General features: G+C 43.8%; 1 protein-coding gene and 1 long non-coding RNA gene across 2 annotated transcripts in view; one reads left to right on the top strand and one right to left on the bottom strand.

Annotated features, from left to right (window-relative positions):
- Positions 1-875: 875 nt before the first annotated feature.
- LOC125239530 (S-phase kinase-associated protein 2) overlaps positions 876-18,370 on the bottom strand; it is a 31,349-nt gene continuing 13,854 nt past the window's right edge. Inside the window, exons 12-14 of the mRNA XM_048147144.1 lie at positions 13,714-13,873; positions 2,319-2,438; positions 876-1,166 (exon numbers count right to left, since the gene is read on the bottom strand). Of these exons, the coding sequence (XP_048003101.1) occupies positions 1,100-1,166; positions 2,319-2,438; positions 13,714-13,873 (347 nt within the window). The 3' untranslated portion in view covers positions 876-1,099. The remainder of the gene's footprint in view (positions 1,167-2,318; positions 2,439-13,713; positions 13,874-18,370) is intronic.
- LOC125239407 lies at positions 5,995-10,353 on the top strand. Its single transcript, XR_007178526.1, has 2 exons — positions 5,995-6,340; positions 9,574-10,353. It is a non-coding gene; the product is annotated as an uncharacterized LOC125239407 (long non-coding RNA).

The raw sequence follows: 18,370 nt of genomic DNA on the forward strand, positions 1-18,370 counted from the left end.
GATTACCGTTAAAATATCTGACAAGTAGTGGCGTTCTTAAGAAAAAGGACCACATTTTGGCTTGAGCTTAAAAATCAGTGTTGAAATAACACTACGAGCAAATTTCGTCCTTATATTGTGCGGTACCTTTTATTAAGAACGTCACATTTTTCACATCACAATTGATTAATGACAGATTTTACCAACAATAACAATTTACTTCAGTTTAAGGATTACGATACAAGTGCGAAAAGAAATTGGCAACAGGAGACGATAATAAAACGTCTGAAAAGTTGAATCGACTCGAGTTGCGAATTGCCAATTCGGACGTGTATATCATACAGTACATATGGCCCTTTATTTTCAACATAGGTATCTGACCTTCCAACCAGAAGGGTAAACTAGGCTTTTATTTGCATTTCTTTAACAATTTTGAAAAATAATAATTTAAAGATATAACTATCCGTCTTTGATAGTAGATGTAGTACAAGACGAGATCCATGGAAGTAACATTTAAAAAAAAGATATGTGAATATATTATCGAATACGATATGTGTAGTTTCCGTAAATGCGACAAAAATACTTATATTATTTCATGAATGGAAGAACTTGAACCTCCTAAGGCTTAGAAAACAGTGAATTTAAAAAAAATATTCAGAAAAAAATAACCTAGCTACATTTATCCCATAGCAAAGAGGATCGAGTATTAAAGAGAGTTACTGTCAAAGTAAAATGTGTAATCACAGTGCATAGACTGCAATCTCTCGACACAGGCTTAAAAATTTTGAACCTCAGTTTTGACAATTTGGCCCATATTCTTAGCTTGATATGTTTTAAAATGTCAAATATTAATATTAGCACCATCTAGCCGAGCGTACCCCAAAGGTGTATCGCCATCTAGCTCACCGTACCTTTTTCTGTATGGTTTTGGGGTACGTTTTTTTCTTAGACTTTATCTGTCTCTACGAAGTTATATAGGTCTTTGTCCCATCGTAAAAGGAGTTAATTATGACCTCAAAATTCACTATGCAAAGATTGGCTAGTACTTACAAAATGATTCCGTATGTAGGACTGTGGGCCCTAGGAGGTTAGTAAAAGATATATTATGTTAATATGTAAGTCAGTCTCTAGTCCGCAGTCCCCATATGGATGTTCTTCTGGCACCAACGGTCGGCCGCGCTATCGCACTGTGGACAAAAACAGTATAACATAAGAAACTGTACTGCTGTAGGAGGTAGGGCATAGCGAATGATATTCCGCTTTGTGTGGTAGGGCACAGCACAGCGGATATCGTCTCGCTCAAATCTAGAGCAGAGCCCAACTGGGGAAGTACCTCCGCCTTACAGAAGACCGCAGACGACGGGAGGACTTACGGAACTAATTTGTTCCGTCTATTGTCCTTTGAGTCGTCGGCAACCCAAACCCTCCTTTGAACTTGTACACTCCTTTTTGCTGTGTACTTAATACTTAACACAGCAAAGGGGAGTGTACAAGTTTCTAATGGGGTGGCAACGCGCATATGACACTTTTTGAGTTGCAGGCGTCCATAGGTTACGGTAACCTCTTTCCATCAGGCGGACCGTATGTTTGTTTGCCACCGACGTAGTATAAAAAAACTGCAGCGGTTTTTAAGGATGCTTTCAAGAAAAACGTCAAAATAATGTAAAATTGATAGTTTTAGTCGGTGAAAACCTAGACTTTCCGTTATCTAATAGATATATTTAATTCAAGTTTCAATTAGAGCATCTTATCGTCTTGATTTTTATCCGACTAGTATTCAACTAAGCATTATTAGCCATTCCACACGCGGACATCGCATATGAACCTTTAAAAAGACTCGCGACGTAAAGTAACAATAGCAAATGTGAACGTGCGCTCCGTGAGAACGCGCGCCACCCCTGAGTAGGCCGCGAACTCGCGGCCGCCGTGTACTTGTAGCGCGGCGATAGAATCGCGGAGTGAGCCGCCCCTGCTAATAGTGACTTTCGTATTATTATCAGAATTTTGTATTTTGTAGCGGTAAGTACGTGCAACTTTCGTTCCGGAGGTCGCAGGTTCGAACCCCGGATCGCACCAATGAGTTTTTCGAAATTTATGTGCGAAATGTCACTTGATATTTGCCAGTCGCTTTCGGCGAAGGAAAACATCGTGAGGAAACCGGACTAATTCCAATAAGGTATAATTTACCCTTCGGGTTGGAAGTTCAGATGGCAGTCGCTTTGTAAACCTAGCGCCCACGCCAATCTTGGGATTAGTTGTCAAATCGGACCCCAGGCTCCCATGAGCCGTGGCAAATGCCGGGATAACGCAAGGAGGAGGATTATGTATTTCGTAGTTACCTGAACATGAACTGGTTGACTTGTATGGCGGGTAAGGCAGCCCGAAGCGCGGTGAGCGAGGCTGTCTGGAGCATCCCCCACACTTCTAGATACTGTAGCGACGGCATACTACTCAGCTTGCTGTAACAAACATACTTAATTGTAAAATTTACGTAAACATGTGACGCTAAACGCGTCAGGTTATGTACTCGAATAGCCGCCTTTACACGGACGCTCTATCAATCGCGTGTGAAAGAATGCGCAAGTAAAGCCGGCGAGAGGGAAAGGGAAAGAACGCGCGATTGCGTCTGCCAGTGCGGGCGCAGTGTTAGTCCAGGAAGTTTGCAATCGTTTTGATTATTATGACCCTAATTTAATTGACGTTTAAAGTAACATTTGCACCGCAAGGCTGTCAGAATCTTTATTAAACTTATTATTATTTGTGCCGTTTGTATATCCGAGGTCTTTATAGAGAGAGTACGTCGTAGACGTCGCATCGGACCGATAGATGGCGCCATCGTTCGTTGTAAGTCGCTCCGGCGTCACACCGCCGCGATGTTGGTAGTCCCGTTTTCCCCACCTGCAACCTAAGGCCCCCCCCCGCGCTCCGACCCGCCACCAGCCACCCTCTTTGTTTCGTCGAACGCCGAAGTGACCGGTTGTCGCGTATTCCGTTCGAACATTTTTACAGCATGGTGTCTCGAAATTAATCTTTTAGTTTCTATTTCCTCGTTACTTCTGGTCAAACCAGAGTTATTCGTGTTTTTATTTAAAAAGTGGCTTATAACATTTCGGAATTATGAAATTTTTCAATTTCATCCGTCAATTTTTTCTTCCCTTTTAATTTACGCTCGTTCGTCTTGAATAATGAGATATATTATGCCTCGCTAGCGATCATTATTCGTCTTTCGGGGTTCTCACGATAGAAATGAACGAGCGGTGCTTTATGATTCTACCCACTTTTTTGTAAGAAAGTTCCATGCTGCAAAAATCGTTACCGTTAATCAGTTTTCTTTTTTAAACTATTCGCATTTCCGAGACTAAAGTAGGAAGTGTTATCCGCGTATTAAAAGTTTCGCGCGAGAATATAAGCGGTAACGTAGGTAAGTTGCTCCGCCGGGGACCACGTGCTCCGGGGACCACGTGCTTCGCGACCGCGGGCTGCGCGACCTGCGGGCTGCGGCGGCGGCGGCGGAGGGCGCGGGGAAGGAATACCGCGCTCCAAGGAGGTTTGAATTTCTCCGACAAATGGGTGAGCAGCTTCATATTATTTTAGAAAGAACATGTTCGGTTTCCGATTCGGTGCGTAGGACACGTGTCGATGCCGAAACTTACTGGTAGCGCTGCGATAGCGCCACTGACGGCAGTGTTGTCCGCAACGTCGGCGCCGCCGAAGTTGCGTAGAAGTTGCTTCCTCGTTAACGACCTCTGCGGTGCCGCCGAACAACATTGTGGCCGCCGCATAGGCGTCGCGTGTGACGCTGTAAGTATGTCTGCTGCTGCCCCGACGCGAGCGCCGCGCCGTTAGTGATCAGTCGTCAATACACAGGCTACCAGCGCGGCCACCTACGCCGCGAGCCTGCTGAAGCTGTCCACCAATATCGCTGGCCGCCACGCTTATGCTGGCGCCTCGATGGTGATGCAGAGCGTTCGTCTGCCGTGACAACGCCGCGATCCCGCTGAAGCTGTCCACCAGTATCGCTGGCCGCCACGCTTATGCCGGCGCCTCGATGGTGATGCAGCGCGCTCATCTGCCGTGACAACGCCGCGATCCTGCTGAAGCTGTCCACCAGTATCGCTGTCCACCAGTATCGCTGGCCGCCACGCTTATGCTGGCGCCTCGATGGTGATGCAGCGCGCTCATCTGCCGTGACAACGCCGCGATCCTGCTGAAGCTGTCCACCAGTATCGCTGTCCACCAGTATCGCTGGCCGCCACGCTTATGCTGGCGCCTCGATGGTGATGCAGCGCGCTCATCTGCCGTGACAACGCCGCGATCCTGCTGAAGCTGTCCACCAGTATCGCTGGCCGCCACGCTTATGCTGGCGCCTCGATGGTGATGCAGCGCGCTCATCTGCCGTGACAACGCCGCGATCCCGCTGAAGCTGTCCACCAGTATCGCTGGCCGCCACGCTTATGCTGGCGCCTCGATGGTGATGCAGCGCGCTCATCTGCCGTGACAACGCCGCGATCCTGCTGAAGCTGTCCACCAGTATTGCTGGCCGCCACGCTTATGCTGGCGCCTCGATGGTGATGTAGAGCGTTCATCTGCCGTGACAACGCCGCGACCCTGCCGAAGCTGTCCACCAGTATTGCTGGCCGCCACGCTTATGCTGGCGCCTCAGTGGTGATGCGGAGCGTAATACTGTTAACCGCTGCACAGGCGTCGCAATCCTTCTGCTGCGTCTGCCGTGACAACGCCGCAAGCTACTTGAAGTTTTCCACCGGTGTCGTCGGCCGCCACGCTGATGCTGGCGCCTTGATGTCGCCTCGATCGCACGAGGTAAGATTGCAGACGCGGCGACCTTCATCGCGCCACCGAGCGCAATACTGCGGCTGCCGCGAAGGCATCGCTAATTTTCCTGCCGCGTTTGCCGTGACGACGCCGCGAACTCTGTTGATGCTGTTCACCGATGTAGCTGACTGCCACGCTGGCGCCGGTGCCTCCCGCGCTGACGGCGGCGACCTCGAGAGGGCCACCGAGCACGATACTGCGTGACGCGACAGGGGCATCGAAGACGCCTTTCGAGCTGACGACGGCCGTCTCAATCTCACCGCCGAACGTAACACCGTCTGCTGCAGTGACAAGCTGGTAAGATTGCTGATGTGCTCCTTTGGTGTCGCTGGCCGCCACGCCGACGTCGGCGGCTGCCGTCGCGCCTGATGTCTCGCTCACCGCGAACACTGTCTTCCGCTACAATGGTGCCACGACCACGACTATCCAGGCTCCGTCTGCTACGGTATCGTTGCAGACTCTGTTGCTGACCAGGCTGATACTACCCTCCAATGTGACGCCGGGCGCCGCTATCAGCTGACATCCCGTACACTATGGTATCCACTCTTCTCTTTCCAGTTCCCGTGAAATACTTTGACAGTATTTACACTCTATTTTGACCAAGGACTCCTCCGTCGCCGAAGTGAGAACAGATAAATTCTAAAGATGCTACGTCCTAACGTGGCTTGGCCACCCATAGTCGAACGAGGTAAGACGTCAATAACCGGACGAGGAGCCGCACTGCTGCGAGGGTGTCCTGACGATGTTCGCGAGCTATCTAATCGGAGAGGCGCCTCGCGAGACGACCCTGTGGTTCCTGTACATCGCTCATTGTGTAGGTCAAACACATCGTAAAGGTTTGCGGAATTAAAAAAAAAAATCTCTCAGAATGTCCAGATCTGAATTCGAGCCAGCGTCCTGCATCCTGAGCGTGCGTCTGTTTACCGGGCGGACACCAAAACCGATCGGTAATCTGGCCGCGGGGTTCCAAGTACACGAAGATTTCCCGGAGGCTTGTGGCGCCCCCTGTCGATTCGAGAGATGAACTTGTTCGCCGAGCCTCTAATAAACAAATTGGGAAAAATAAACCCGCTTCGCCTTAGTGAACTTGAGATTCCAGCTCAAAGCGAAAGGGGCCAGGAACTCAGGAGGACTTCAGTAGTTATCATCTGGCTCGACTATAATGAATTATATTTCCTAGCTTCATTCTTAGCGATTTGTTTACATGTTGTAGCTGGGCTCCACGTCACAGCCTTGCACGGATATTTAAAGTAGGGAGGTTTAAAAATCCCCTACTGGCAACACTCCTCAGTTCCCCGATCCATACCGTGTATCCCGATATTCATTCTGTGCTTCCGTGCTCATAGCCTTCGCACGTCACACGATTTTATTTTAAAAACTGTTAGCTGGTTGTTATCAACCATGTCGAAACGAAAAATGTGTGAAGAAAATGACGACATCAGGAGGAAGATTAAATTACTGGAATTACAATTACTACGAAATTCCAAGCGACAAAGAATCATGATTCATTCTGATCACGAAAATGAAGGTGAGTTTGTCAATAACCTACCCTCAAAAAATATTTTTTTCTTTTTATATGTTATGATACCCTCATAATGGTGATATTTTATTTTTTATATTATACATATCGTATAAAGTAATTTGTAATGATGTTAAGTGTGTAAGTAGCTCGTAAGCTACACAAGCCTGTACATATTGAAATTGCTAGTGTTCACTCGTGATGCGAGACGCCAACTGGGCCATCTCTTTCACGCAAAAATGTCCAATTATGATGCGAGACGCCAACAGGGCTATCTCTGTCATATATTTTAAATGATTAATCCCTACTTTGTATGTGTGATGCGAGACGCCATCAGGGCTATCTCTTTCACAAAATACATACAGAACTGATGTCGCATAACGCGTATTAAGACAGACTAATTGTTTTAGGATCAGATAGCGATGTGTCAGAAAACCTCGATCGAGGTGATTTATGTGCCTTCGCATCCCCGCCGCGCGTCGCGCGGGGCCCGGCGCCCGCGCCCGCGCCCGTGCCCACTCCCGCGCCTCGACCGCCATCGACTCCCGCGCCACCGCCGCCACCCGCGCCCGCGCCCGCGCCGCCAACTGTCACTAATGCGCCTTCGACTTCTGATCCTGTGAACACACAAGACTCTACAGATCTCGATGATGAGATTCTAGAAGTGTTAGGCGACGCACCGAAATCAGAAATAAAAATGGGGAAACCGACACATAAAGATTTAGCATCGAGATGGCAAGAGATTCTAGATAAAGGGTTAGTCAAAGAGACTAAAGATAAATTAACTGAATCCTATCTTATTCCTGAAAACTGTGATTTATTAGTTGCGCCATTGCTGAATCCGGAAGTGAGAACGGCGTTAGCGGAAAATCTGGTAAAACGAGACAACGCCATTATGATGAAACAAAATCAGATCGCCATAGCGATTGCCGCTCTTAATCAAGCGGCCGAGTTAATAATTGCTAAAGAACAACACACCAAGATCTTGAAACCGATTAGCGACGCTTGCAGGCTCCTGTGTGATAGCCACTGTTCGGATACTAAGACGAGGCGCGGATTCGTCATTTCAGCGATTAACCCTGATATGAAAGATGTACTTAGCGAAACCAAGCGCAACAAGTTTTTGTTTGGAGATAATGTATCCGAGAAATTAAAATCTGCAAAAACAATAAAACAGTCCGGAGCCGACCTGAAACAAGCAAAAAATTTTCGTTCCAACAAATTTCACATAAATAACTTCGTGAAAACGGATCGTTACAATGGCAATAATCGTTTAAACTGGAAGACGACGCCTCGGAAAATAAGGCCGAAAGCCGACTACTCGTACAGCGGGAGGAGTCGCCAGTCGCAGCGCAGCGAGCCACGCCACGGCCACGGCTCTCAACGACGGGGGACCGCGGAGCGCCCGGCCTGGAGGAGCAGGAGACGATAGACGCAGAGGTAGCGTACGCCGGCCGGCTTCGATATTACTTGTCACAGTGGGAGCAAATCACGGACGATCAGACAGTTTTATCATGGTTACAAGGATATAAAATTCCATTCACTTGTACACCTTTTCGTCCTGATGCTCCAAGTGTTTATCCGAAATCAGATACTGAGCATACTGAATATTCTAAAGCAATAGGGTCATTGTTAAAAATGCAGGCTATCTCAGAATGTGATCACGTAGATAACGAATTTTTATCAAGCATATTTCTTGTTCCAAAACCAAATGGCGACAAAAGGTTTATTTTAAATTTAAAATGTTTAAATAAATTTATAAAACCTCAACATTTTAAAATGGAGGATTATAGGACAGCGTCAAAACTAATAACCAAAAATTGTTTTATGGCATCTATTGATTTGAAAGACGCATATTTTTTAATCCCTGTACATGAACATCACCAACGGTTTCTTCGGTTTAAATATAACAATAAGTTATATAAATTTAATGTACTTCCTTTTGGTTTATGTACTGCGCCATATGTTTTCACTAAACTGCTTAAACCTGTTATAGAAAACTTGAGATCGAATGGTTACATGTCAGTTATCTATCTAGACGATATACTTTGCTTTGGTAGAACTTACTTAGAATGTCAGGAGAATGTAACTTTTACTAAAAATATGCTTGAAAATCTCGGGTTCATAATTAATGTTGAGAAAAGCTGTTTGGCACCAAAACAGCAATGCAAATTCTTAGGATTTATATTTGATTCAGTGAACATGACACTTAGTCTCCCAGAGAATAAGAAAGCTAAAATACTAGAACAATCAATTAAGTTTAAATCACTTACAAAATGCAAGTTACGCGACTTTGCCGCGTTTATCGGACTCCTGACATCCGCCTGCCCAGCCGTCCAATATGGATGGCTGTACACTAAACAATTTGAAAGACATAAATATCTTTGCCTTTTAGAAAATTCAAATTACAATCAAGTAATCTCGTTGCCTAGTAAATTTAAAGATGATTTTAATTGGTGGATTGACAATGTAGGGTCCAACAATCCCTTTAGATTTAACAAATTTAAATTGGAGATCTTTTCAGACGCTTCTTTAAGCGGATTTGGAGCATTTTGTAATAGTCAGGAAGTTTACGGTTTTTGGAAAGATAATGAAAAAGACATGCATATTAATAGCCTAGAATTAATAGCTGCCTTTTTAGGTTTAAAGACATTTGCAAAACACGTGTCAAATTGTGAATTGTTACTAAGGATTGATAATGTTACTGCCATTTCTTGTATTAATCGCATGGGCAGTATTCAATACCCACATTTAAATAGCATATGTCGCGACATCTGGCAATGGTGTGAAGACAGAAAAATAATATTATTTGCGTCTTATATAAATACTCATGAAAATATAGAGGCAGACCATCTTTCGCGCAAAAAATTTACTGATACAGAATGGGAGTTATGTGATGATGCTTTTCAAGTGATTGTAAATACCTACGGCTATCCTACAATAGATTTGTTCGCTAGCCGAAGCAACGCTAAGTGCCGCCGGTATGTGTCGTGGAAGAACGACCCAGACGCCTGGGCAGTAGACGCATTTACAATCACGTGGAATAATACCTTCTTCTACGCATTTCCACCTTTTTCCATCATATTAAAAACCTTACAGAAAATTATATTAGATAAAGCCGTAGGAATTTTGGTTGTGCCATATTGGCCTACTCAGCCCTGGTTTCCAATTTTGAGAAAAATTGCCACGTCGAGTTTCATACATTTTGAACCAAATCCTAACTTGTTAAAATCTCCTTTCAGATTGTCCCACAACTTGAACAAGACGCTTACATTGGTTGCCGTGAAATTGTCCGGAAATCGTTATCACAGAAATTATTGAACGATACGTCCATAGAAATTATAATGTCATCCCTTTCAGAAAATACTTACAAGCAATATGACAGTTGTTTAAAGAGTTGGTTAATTTACTCTAATAATCATTGTATATATTATTTGAAGCCGTCTGTTACCGATGTTATAAATTTTTTAGCATTTATTTATGAAAATGGTGCTCAATATGGTACAATAAATTCGCATAAGTCTGCGATTTCTTTGTTGTTAGGTCCGGCATATCTAGAAGACGAGCGAATTAAAAGATTCATGAAAGGTGTATTTCGTCTAAGACCGACTGCCCCTAAATATGATTTAACTTGGGACCCTGGTATTGTTCTTCGTTATTTATCAAATAAAGGGCCGAATGATTCACTTGATTTAGAAAATTTATCAAAAAAGTTGTCAACATTATTGGCACTTGTAACCGCACATAGAGTGCAAACTTTGACCTTGATTAAATTAAATAATGTTAGTATTATAGATAATACAGAGGTCTTAATTAGGATACCAGATCTAATAAAAACATCCCGCTTAAATTCAACACAACCATTTTTTGATCAAAATCCAAATATATGTCCAGCGAGATGTTTGATTTCTTACATTAACAAAACCAGGTCTCTGCGGTCAGGTGATCATGACAATTTATTCATTAGTTACAGAAGACCTCACTCGAAATTATCATCCCAGCGACTAAGCCATTGGATTAAGGACACACTAAAACAAGAGTGGTTTAGATACCACCATATTCGGTGCACACAGCACCCGGCACGCGGCTACATCCAGAGCCAACTCGCTCGGCATAAGTAGCTTAGATGTGATTCGAAAAACGGCGGGTTGGACTCCGTCCTCCTCCGTGTTTGCTAAATTCTATAATAGGGAAATTGCAGTCGACCACAAAAAATCAATTTGCTCAATCAGTTCTGTCTTGTACTTCACATACTAATTAAAATTGTTTAATAATGCTAAATATAAATAAGATACCTAGTTTATTTTTTCGTTTCGAATTAAAATGTTGAAATATTTTTTCTTTTTTGTATTAATATTATTTCTCTCAACATCTACAACATGTAAACAAATCGCTAAGAATGAAGCTAGGAAATATAATTAATGATCAAACGAACTTACCTGTACGTGAAGTTCGATCATAATTATATGAGTAGCTTCATTCGACGCGATTATTAATAACCCTCCCAATAAATTCCCACCCCATACAAAAAAAAAAAAAAAAAAAAAGCTTTTAACGAATATGAATATCGGGATACACGGTATGGATCGGGGAACTGAGGAGTGTTGCCAGTAGGGGATTTTTAAACCTCCCTACTTTAAATATCCGTGCAAGGCTGTGACGTGGAGCCCAGCTACAACATGTAAACAAATCGCGTCGAATGAAGCTACTCATATAATTATGATCGAACTTCACGTACAGGTAAGTTCGTTTGATCATTAATTAATAGTGCTTGATTCGATCGTAGAACCTGATTTCATCAATTTCACAACTTTCGTAGTCTACAGAGGAAGGTTGCACCGCTGCAGTTTCCAGCATTACCTCGTACAGCTGCCGATAGCTGTAGGCCAATCGCTCCTGTTTTGCTTGCATCTGCAGCCCGATAAGACCTTCAATAATCGTAACATTGTACGAAGTAAAGCTCTTCCGATGGAAAATAATCTTCTACAGGCGGTGGCGCTGGCGACTGAAGTGACATGCAGCCGGATTAAGGTTCGCATAGCACTATATGCTATGCACAGTTCGGTTGTATGTTATGTTATGCTGTACGATGGCAGGACTACATCTCTTCTGTTACGAGTAACTACGACAGTAACTGCTGACTCCAACAGACTGTCGTACGAGGTCAGTATGCACCCCCTGGGAGCCAAGTAAGTGACCTTCGGTGACCTCGCCTTCTTCTGCTTCGCCCGTCATCGTACCTCTTCGTCTGCGAGAGCCCTGCATTACGCCGTACAACGGTACGTATTAAGCCTCCGCCACACATAAAGCGCATTCCGCTTCGCTAACGCTACGCTATCAGCGCGCTGAATGCGCGCGCATTCCGCTCGCGTCCCGCGCGCGTTGCGCTCGCAATCCGCGCTCGTTAGTTCCCGCTAGCGCCCACTGGGCGCAACGCCAGCGTTTGTGCGGTGCACCGCCATTATTGCGCTCCGCCTACGCTCTCAAAGCGCGCATGTGTGGCGGTGTTTTAATTCATCCCTTGACCTGCTACCACGACGTGTTCAGCAACCACCAGCGATGCGACACGGACGTCACCTCTCAGTCTACGCTGTCGACCTTCATTGCACGAAGTAGAAATCCGTCGCATCGGGTTTTGGATTAGGTAATGGATTACCCTAAGAGTCAATGACTGACTTGAAGAAATCGACTGATACCTCCGTCCAGTGTAGTAGCAATCGACAGCGCTCGTACTTTTCATCTTCTAGGCTAGTTTTACCGAGCGATCAGTATCCTCAATTGCCCTCACTAAAAAGAGTTCAGAGTTCAGGAGTCTCGCTTGCAACCGCGCTCGCTTGACGCGAAATAGTCTGATCGAAAATACCAGTATTGTAACAGATAGCCCTTGGGCGCGTGAGTGATGACCTTTTTCTGTGTTTGATATGGACATAAGACGTTGGACTTTAAATAGTCATATCAAAGCTAATATTGATTTTGATAATTTTTACGAAGGGTTGACAAAAGCAGTATCAATTACGTTACCCTGCTACAGTACAGATAGTTACACTACTTTTACAGTTAATTTACACACTTTGTGTCTGAAATTGGGTTTATAACCTGATAAAATAACGTCTCTGTTAATAATAATAGTGTATCTAAAGTTTTTGTATCTTGTTCAAGTCAACCTCGCCTACATCTTTTTTTTTTGTTTTGATCTGCGATGATGCTGCGATGTATAATAATGTCATTTCTCAAACTATTCGCTGACTAAAGCGTCATCACGAAAATCTCTTTAGGCGTTTCTGGCACCGAGATATTCGCGGATCGAAGGCGATTTCGACTGATACATCTGTCAAATCGGTTCAACAACTGATTCACTTATTCTTCTATGCTATGCCAATAGGGGGCTACCAAAGGCTTGCGCGCCAGCTGACTCGCCACCAGGAGATAATAAACAGGTCTCTATAAAGACCTCGGATATACAAACGGCACAAATAATATAAAAATTTTACCTTCCAATAAAATTGTTATTATTTTGCCTGGTATATCCGAGGTCTGAGTGATGCCTTCCTGGTAGGCTTAATATACCGTCGGCACTTCTCCTCAACAATGAGGGTGGCTGGTGGCGGGACGGGGCGCGAGGAGCCTTATGTTGCAGGTGGGGAAAACGGGACTACCAACATCGCGGCGGTGTGACGCCGGAGCGACTTACAACGAACGATGGCGCCATCTATCGGTCCGATGCGACGTCTACGACGTACTCTCTCTATAAAGACCTCGGATATACCAGGCAAAATAATAATAATTTTATTGGAAGGTAAAATTTTTTTATATTTATTACAACTAGGAAACAAATCAAATTATGTTATTGAATATTTTTTGACTCAAATTTCTTTTTTCAAGTAGTCACACTACTATATATTAATTATAAATTGAAATAGATATCATACACGAAAGAAAAAGCGACCAGGCCCACTGGTGGCCGAGCCGGGAATCGAACCCGGACGCCGGGCGTGTGGTCTAGTGGTAAAGCCGTTAGCCGCGTAAGCTGAAGACCCGGGTTCGATTCCCGGCTCAGCCACCAGTGGGCCTTGTCGTTTTTTCTTTCGCGTATGATATATATTTCAATTTATGGTTTAAGGTAGGTATGTAATGCGGAGGGATGAAAGCGATGGTATAAAACGAGTAGTAAATATGAAGGTGGATGGATACAATGGTAGTGGAAGACCTAAGAAAAGATGGATGGAATGTGTGAACAACGATATGAGAGTGAAAGGTGTTAGTATGGAAATGTCGGCTGATAGAGAGGAATGGAGGAAGATGATCTGCTGCGCCGACCCCAAATAATGGGAAAAGGGCAAGAGAATGATGATGATGATGATGTTTAAGGTAGGTATACTAACGTGAGCACGTGTGGAGGCAGCAGATAGCACCGGCTCAGCGCGAGGTGTTCTAACCGGGGCAGGGAAGCCACTGAGGTCACCGCTTTGGCTCCCAGGCGGGAGCAGTCTGATAAGTCCAGTTCTAGCAGACGGGAACCTCGAGAGCACAGGGTCGCTACCACTGAAAAAATATGAATAATACGTATTTTTAAATTAAAGGAAAAATGGAAAAATTCACACCTGTTAAGATCTATTACGGGTAGGTGTTTGTTATAACGCCACCCTAAGGCTTTTGAGAATTGAGGGAAGGCATGGATAAATTCGCACACATCCAGCAGGGCTCGCTGGCGCAGTTGGAAGCGCGATGGCCCCGGCAAGGCCAGAGGTCGCAGGTTCGAGTCCTGCCGAAGGTGTGATTTTTAATTTTTTCCTTTAATTTAAAAATATGTAATATCGCTCGCAGACGTTTCTGCATTACAAAAAACAAATTTATAAATAATTCGCTTCGACTCGATTAAATACAGAAGTTTCATACAATGTTGCAGGCCTTATGGCCCAGCCACGACATTGGTCTAAGCGCGACAGCGGTGAGCGGCAGACATACGTGTGAATGAAAAGTCCCATCGCTGTGTCTCGCTCTAATATAAGTAAATTACTTGGAATTGTGTTGCCCGTGTAAGGCACTGGTCCCACGGCGAGCTAGCAAACTATGAGCTATCGGCTATTTGTGCGACAAAAGATAGTCGCTCCCGTGTAAATAAAAGTGACAGATGTATTATAGCTGAGCTATTGACTATTTTATAGTTCTTCGCTCAGCTATAATACATCTCTTTCTTTTGTTTACACGGCAACGACTATCTTTTGTCGCATAAATAGCCGATAGCTCATCGCTTTACTAGCTAGTGGTGGGACCAGTGCCTATGAGGGCGGATCCACTTTTTCTTGCCTGTTATTGCCATGGTTACGCTGGTTTTACGCATAACTTATGCTACTGAAATTATGCAAGCATGCATGTAGTCCATGTTTGTAGGTGGCAAATTAAGGAAAGGGCTTGTTAACACCAGAAAAATGCATGTTTTTTTTTTAATTAAATAGGCCGCAAGCGAGCAGACGAGCCGCCTGATGGAAAGCAGTCATCGCCGCCCATGGACATAAGCATCAGGGGAGTCACTTATGCGTTGCCGACCTTTAAGAACCCTAAATACCTGCTTCTCCCCTAAATGCCTGTTTGCATAGTTTGAGTAGCATAATTTTGCATGAAAAAGTTGACTCACCCATGTTGACTTGATGTATTTGGGAGAAAGGGACAAAACTATTTTTCAAACTAATCAGTTCAGGGTTTCACTTTATCTGTCTATATGGAATTATATAAATAAATAAATAAATATTGGGGGACACCTTACACAGATCAACTTAGCCCCAAACTAAGCAAAGCTTGTACTATGGGTGCTAAGCGACGACATACATACTTAAATAGATAAATACATACTTACTTATATACATAGAAAACATCCATGACTCAGGAACAAATATCTGTGCTGTGCTCATCATACAAATGAACGCCCTTACCGGGATTCGAACCCAAGACCGCGGCTCAGCAGGCAGGGTCACTACCGACTGAGCCAGACCGGTCGTCAAATGCTCCTAATGCTAATATGTCTTTGCTAACACTTACTCGCCCAGATTGAGCCGCTGCAGTTTCTGCGGCAATTTAAATACGAGCACCGTCAGCGCCGCTTCGCTCAGATTGCACCAAGATATAGATGTAGTGCGAACAGATTTGCCTTCGTATTGTTACGGAAACGTACGAACGTGTCATGTCATTTCAGTCCGTCTCAGTATAAGATAATAAATAAATAAATAAATATTATAGGACATTCTTACACAGATTGACTGAGGCCCACGGTAAGATCAAGAAGGCTTGTGTTGCGACACAGAGAACCTCCTATAGAGTAGCAATCTTGTATATTTTGTTCGCGATACGAGTCACCAGTGTTTGGGGTGCGAGGAGCGGGCGGGGAATGTGTTAAGCGCGCTGTGATTGGCCGTTTCAAGGACGGCGGGCAGTCGCGCCAGATGAAAAGGGACAGAAGTATGACTGTCCCTGTACTGACGCGTAAGTGGCCAATGTAAGTTGACCTATGCCGGCTCTGAATAAATTATAAATATGACTTATTTGTGGAATGTAATGCCGTCTGTTTTTAAATTTGAGCTTCTTGTTACCTTTCCACACCATTTCACACTACAGGTGGACATCTTTAAGGCATCAAAATACCCTTTTCCAATTTTTTAGTGCGAAAAACACGCGCTGCTTTCGGGTCTGTTACTTGGTCGATACTGATCGGGCACGGCGAGCGCCCGCGCTTATATCAGTGCAAATACTAGGAAGGCTGGCGACCGCGAGTCGTCTTGTAATGGATGTCTATAGGGGTTGGTCTGTGTGTTGCGATTACTCAGACAACGATATATATAATATATAAATACTTATGTTCGAAATTCTACCTACCTAACCATATATATTTAAAAGATATGTTTCCCCTCCCCTCGCGCCTCGCTCCGCCCGCGCGGCCCTCTAATTAGTTGTTGACGCCTGACAGACTGTTATAAGACATGTGCGAAAACGGTTGTGCTCCCTTGGTGAATTGTGGACCCCAGCCAATCCTGCCTGCAGTTCCTGACTCCCGGAGAGAAGGTTAGTGCATGTCTTTGACCACCTGACAGATTTTGGTATTTCTATTTTGCCCCCTTTTGTCCGTTCATAAACAACTTGTATATAGAAAACATCCATGACTCAGGAACAAATATCTATGCTCATCACACAAATAAATGCCCTTACCGGGATTCGAACCCGGGACCGCGGCTTAGCAGGCAGGGTCACTACCGACTGCGCCAGACCGGTCGTTACAAGATGTACTGACATTGACTGAACTAGCATGACAAATACGAACGTTTCCGAAAAAACACGAAGGAAACCCTTTTCGCACTGCATGTGAATGTGCGTATGTGATGTGTATGTGTTTATGCTCTCGAGCTGTGTTGAAACCAACCTGAGTTTGGTTCACATGGGGGCAAGAACCATACCGTTCTACTCTAGAGGTGGTCAGAGGGTGCTACGAGTCCTTGTATAGATTACTCATATGAGGTAATATCGAACTCAGCAACTGTGACCTGGGTGGCCGAGAGAACCAGGCACCTGCCGCGATTGCACGCTGGTTCGATTCCAGCCTCAGGCAGATTGGTAACTTTTTCTTTCATATGTGTAATTTATTTCGGTTTTAATGTAATATATATCCATAATAGGGTCATTCCAGCGAAACCGACACCACAGGCATAAAAATTAAATAGCTTAATTTACATTTAAATCTACATCTAGAGAATAGAACATTATGCCTAATTTTATGAATCAATGAGTTTTTCCTTTTTATGACATTTTTTTGCATTTTATATGGGGCCGTCCATAAATTACGTCATCGATTTTTTCAGATTTTAGACCCCCCCCCCCCCCCCCCTATAATCATCCTATCGTCATATCTTAATGACCCCCCCCCCCTTCTCCCAAAATTGACGTCATTACCAGTTTGACAAAATAAAACATTGCAGATTTGAGAAAAATAGGGTATTATATGATTAAAACACTTGGTTATAGAATCATCTTTTATTATTTTTACTTTGGCAATAATCATTGATATAATATAACTACTTATTTTTTACTTTTCTTTGGATAACTCCCACGGAGTTTTCACCCATTCTTTTAAATTCTGGATCACGGGTAATATCTCCGTATCCTCCCGATATTCGTTTTGGCTCGATTCATCCACGTCTTCAACCCACTCAACGTCAAGTGCCTGTCCCGTTACGCCGTCATGCAACTGTTGAAGGACTTCTGTTCCTCGCCGTCCCAATACTCCAAATACTTGCAAAATATCACAAGAACATTATCTTTCCTTAGTATGAGACATGTATTTAAGTATAAGTATAGTATTTATGTACTTTTATTAATTATGTAATGTTGTAGTTATTATTTAAGTATTGTGTTTATTATCAATACATAGTATAAAACAAAGTCGCTTTCGCTGTCTGTCCCTATGTATGCTTAGATCTTTAAAACTACGCAACGGATTTTGATGCGGTTTTTTTAAATAGATAGACTGATTCTTAAAGAAGGTTTATATGTATAATACATTTAAGTACCACGGGCGAAGCCGGGGCGGGCAGCTAGTATTATATGTAATATTATTGTTAGAGTATTTTATCTGTAGTTATTACTGTATTTGTGTACATCTATGTTGCATTACTTATGTATGTTTATTATGAGTTATTTTAGTATTGTATGCGCCTTAGCCGCCTCTCACATTTGCAGTCTCACTTACTAGGTGTGCTGGAAGAAATTTCTTTTTAGAAATAATCTTTTTGTACGTGAAAAATAAACTATAAATAAATAAATAAGAATGACGTCAATTTCGAAACACCCCCCCCCCCCATCTATCATTTACCGTCATCCGCAGACCAACCCCCCCCCCTAATTTAGAATGACGTAATTTATGGACGGCCCCTATGTGTCCAAACGTACCCCTAGCACCAGTTGTCTAAGGTGGCATATATATACCCTAAGTTGGCAGCGCTATTTCGCGCTTTTAATAAACATTATGGAGAAAGTGATATGTGTAAAAGAAAATAT

Source organism: Leguminivora glycinivorella, chromosome 25 (assembly GCF_023078275.1).
Source record: "Leguminivora glycinivorella isolate SPB_JAAS2020 chromosome 25, LegGlyc_1.1, whole genome shotgun sequence".
Lineage (NCBI taxonomy): Eukaryota > Metazoa > Arthropoda > Insecta > Lepidoptera > Tortricidae > Leguminivora > Leguminivora glycinivorella.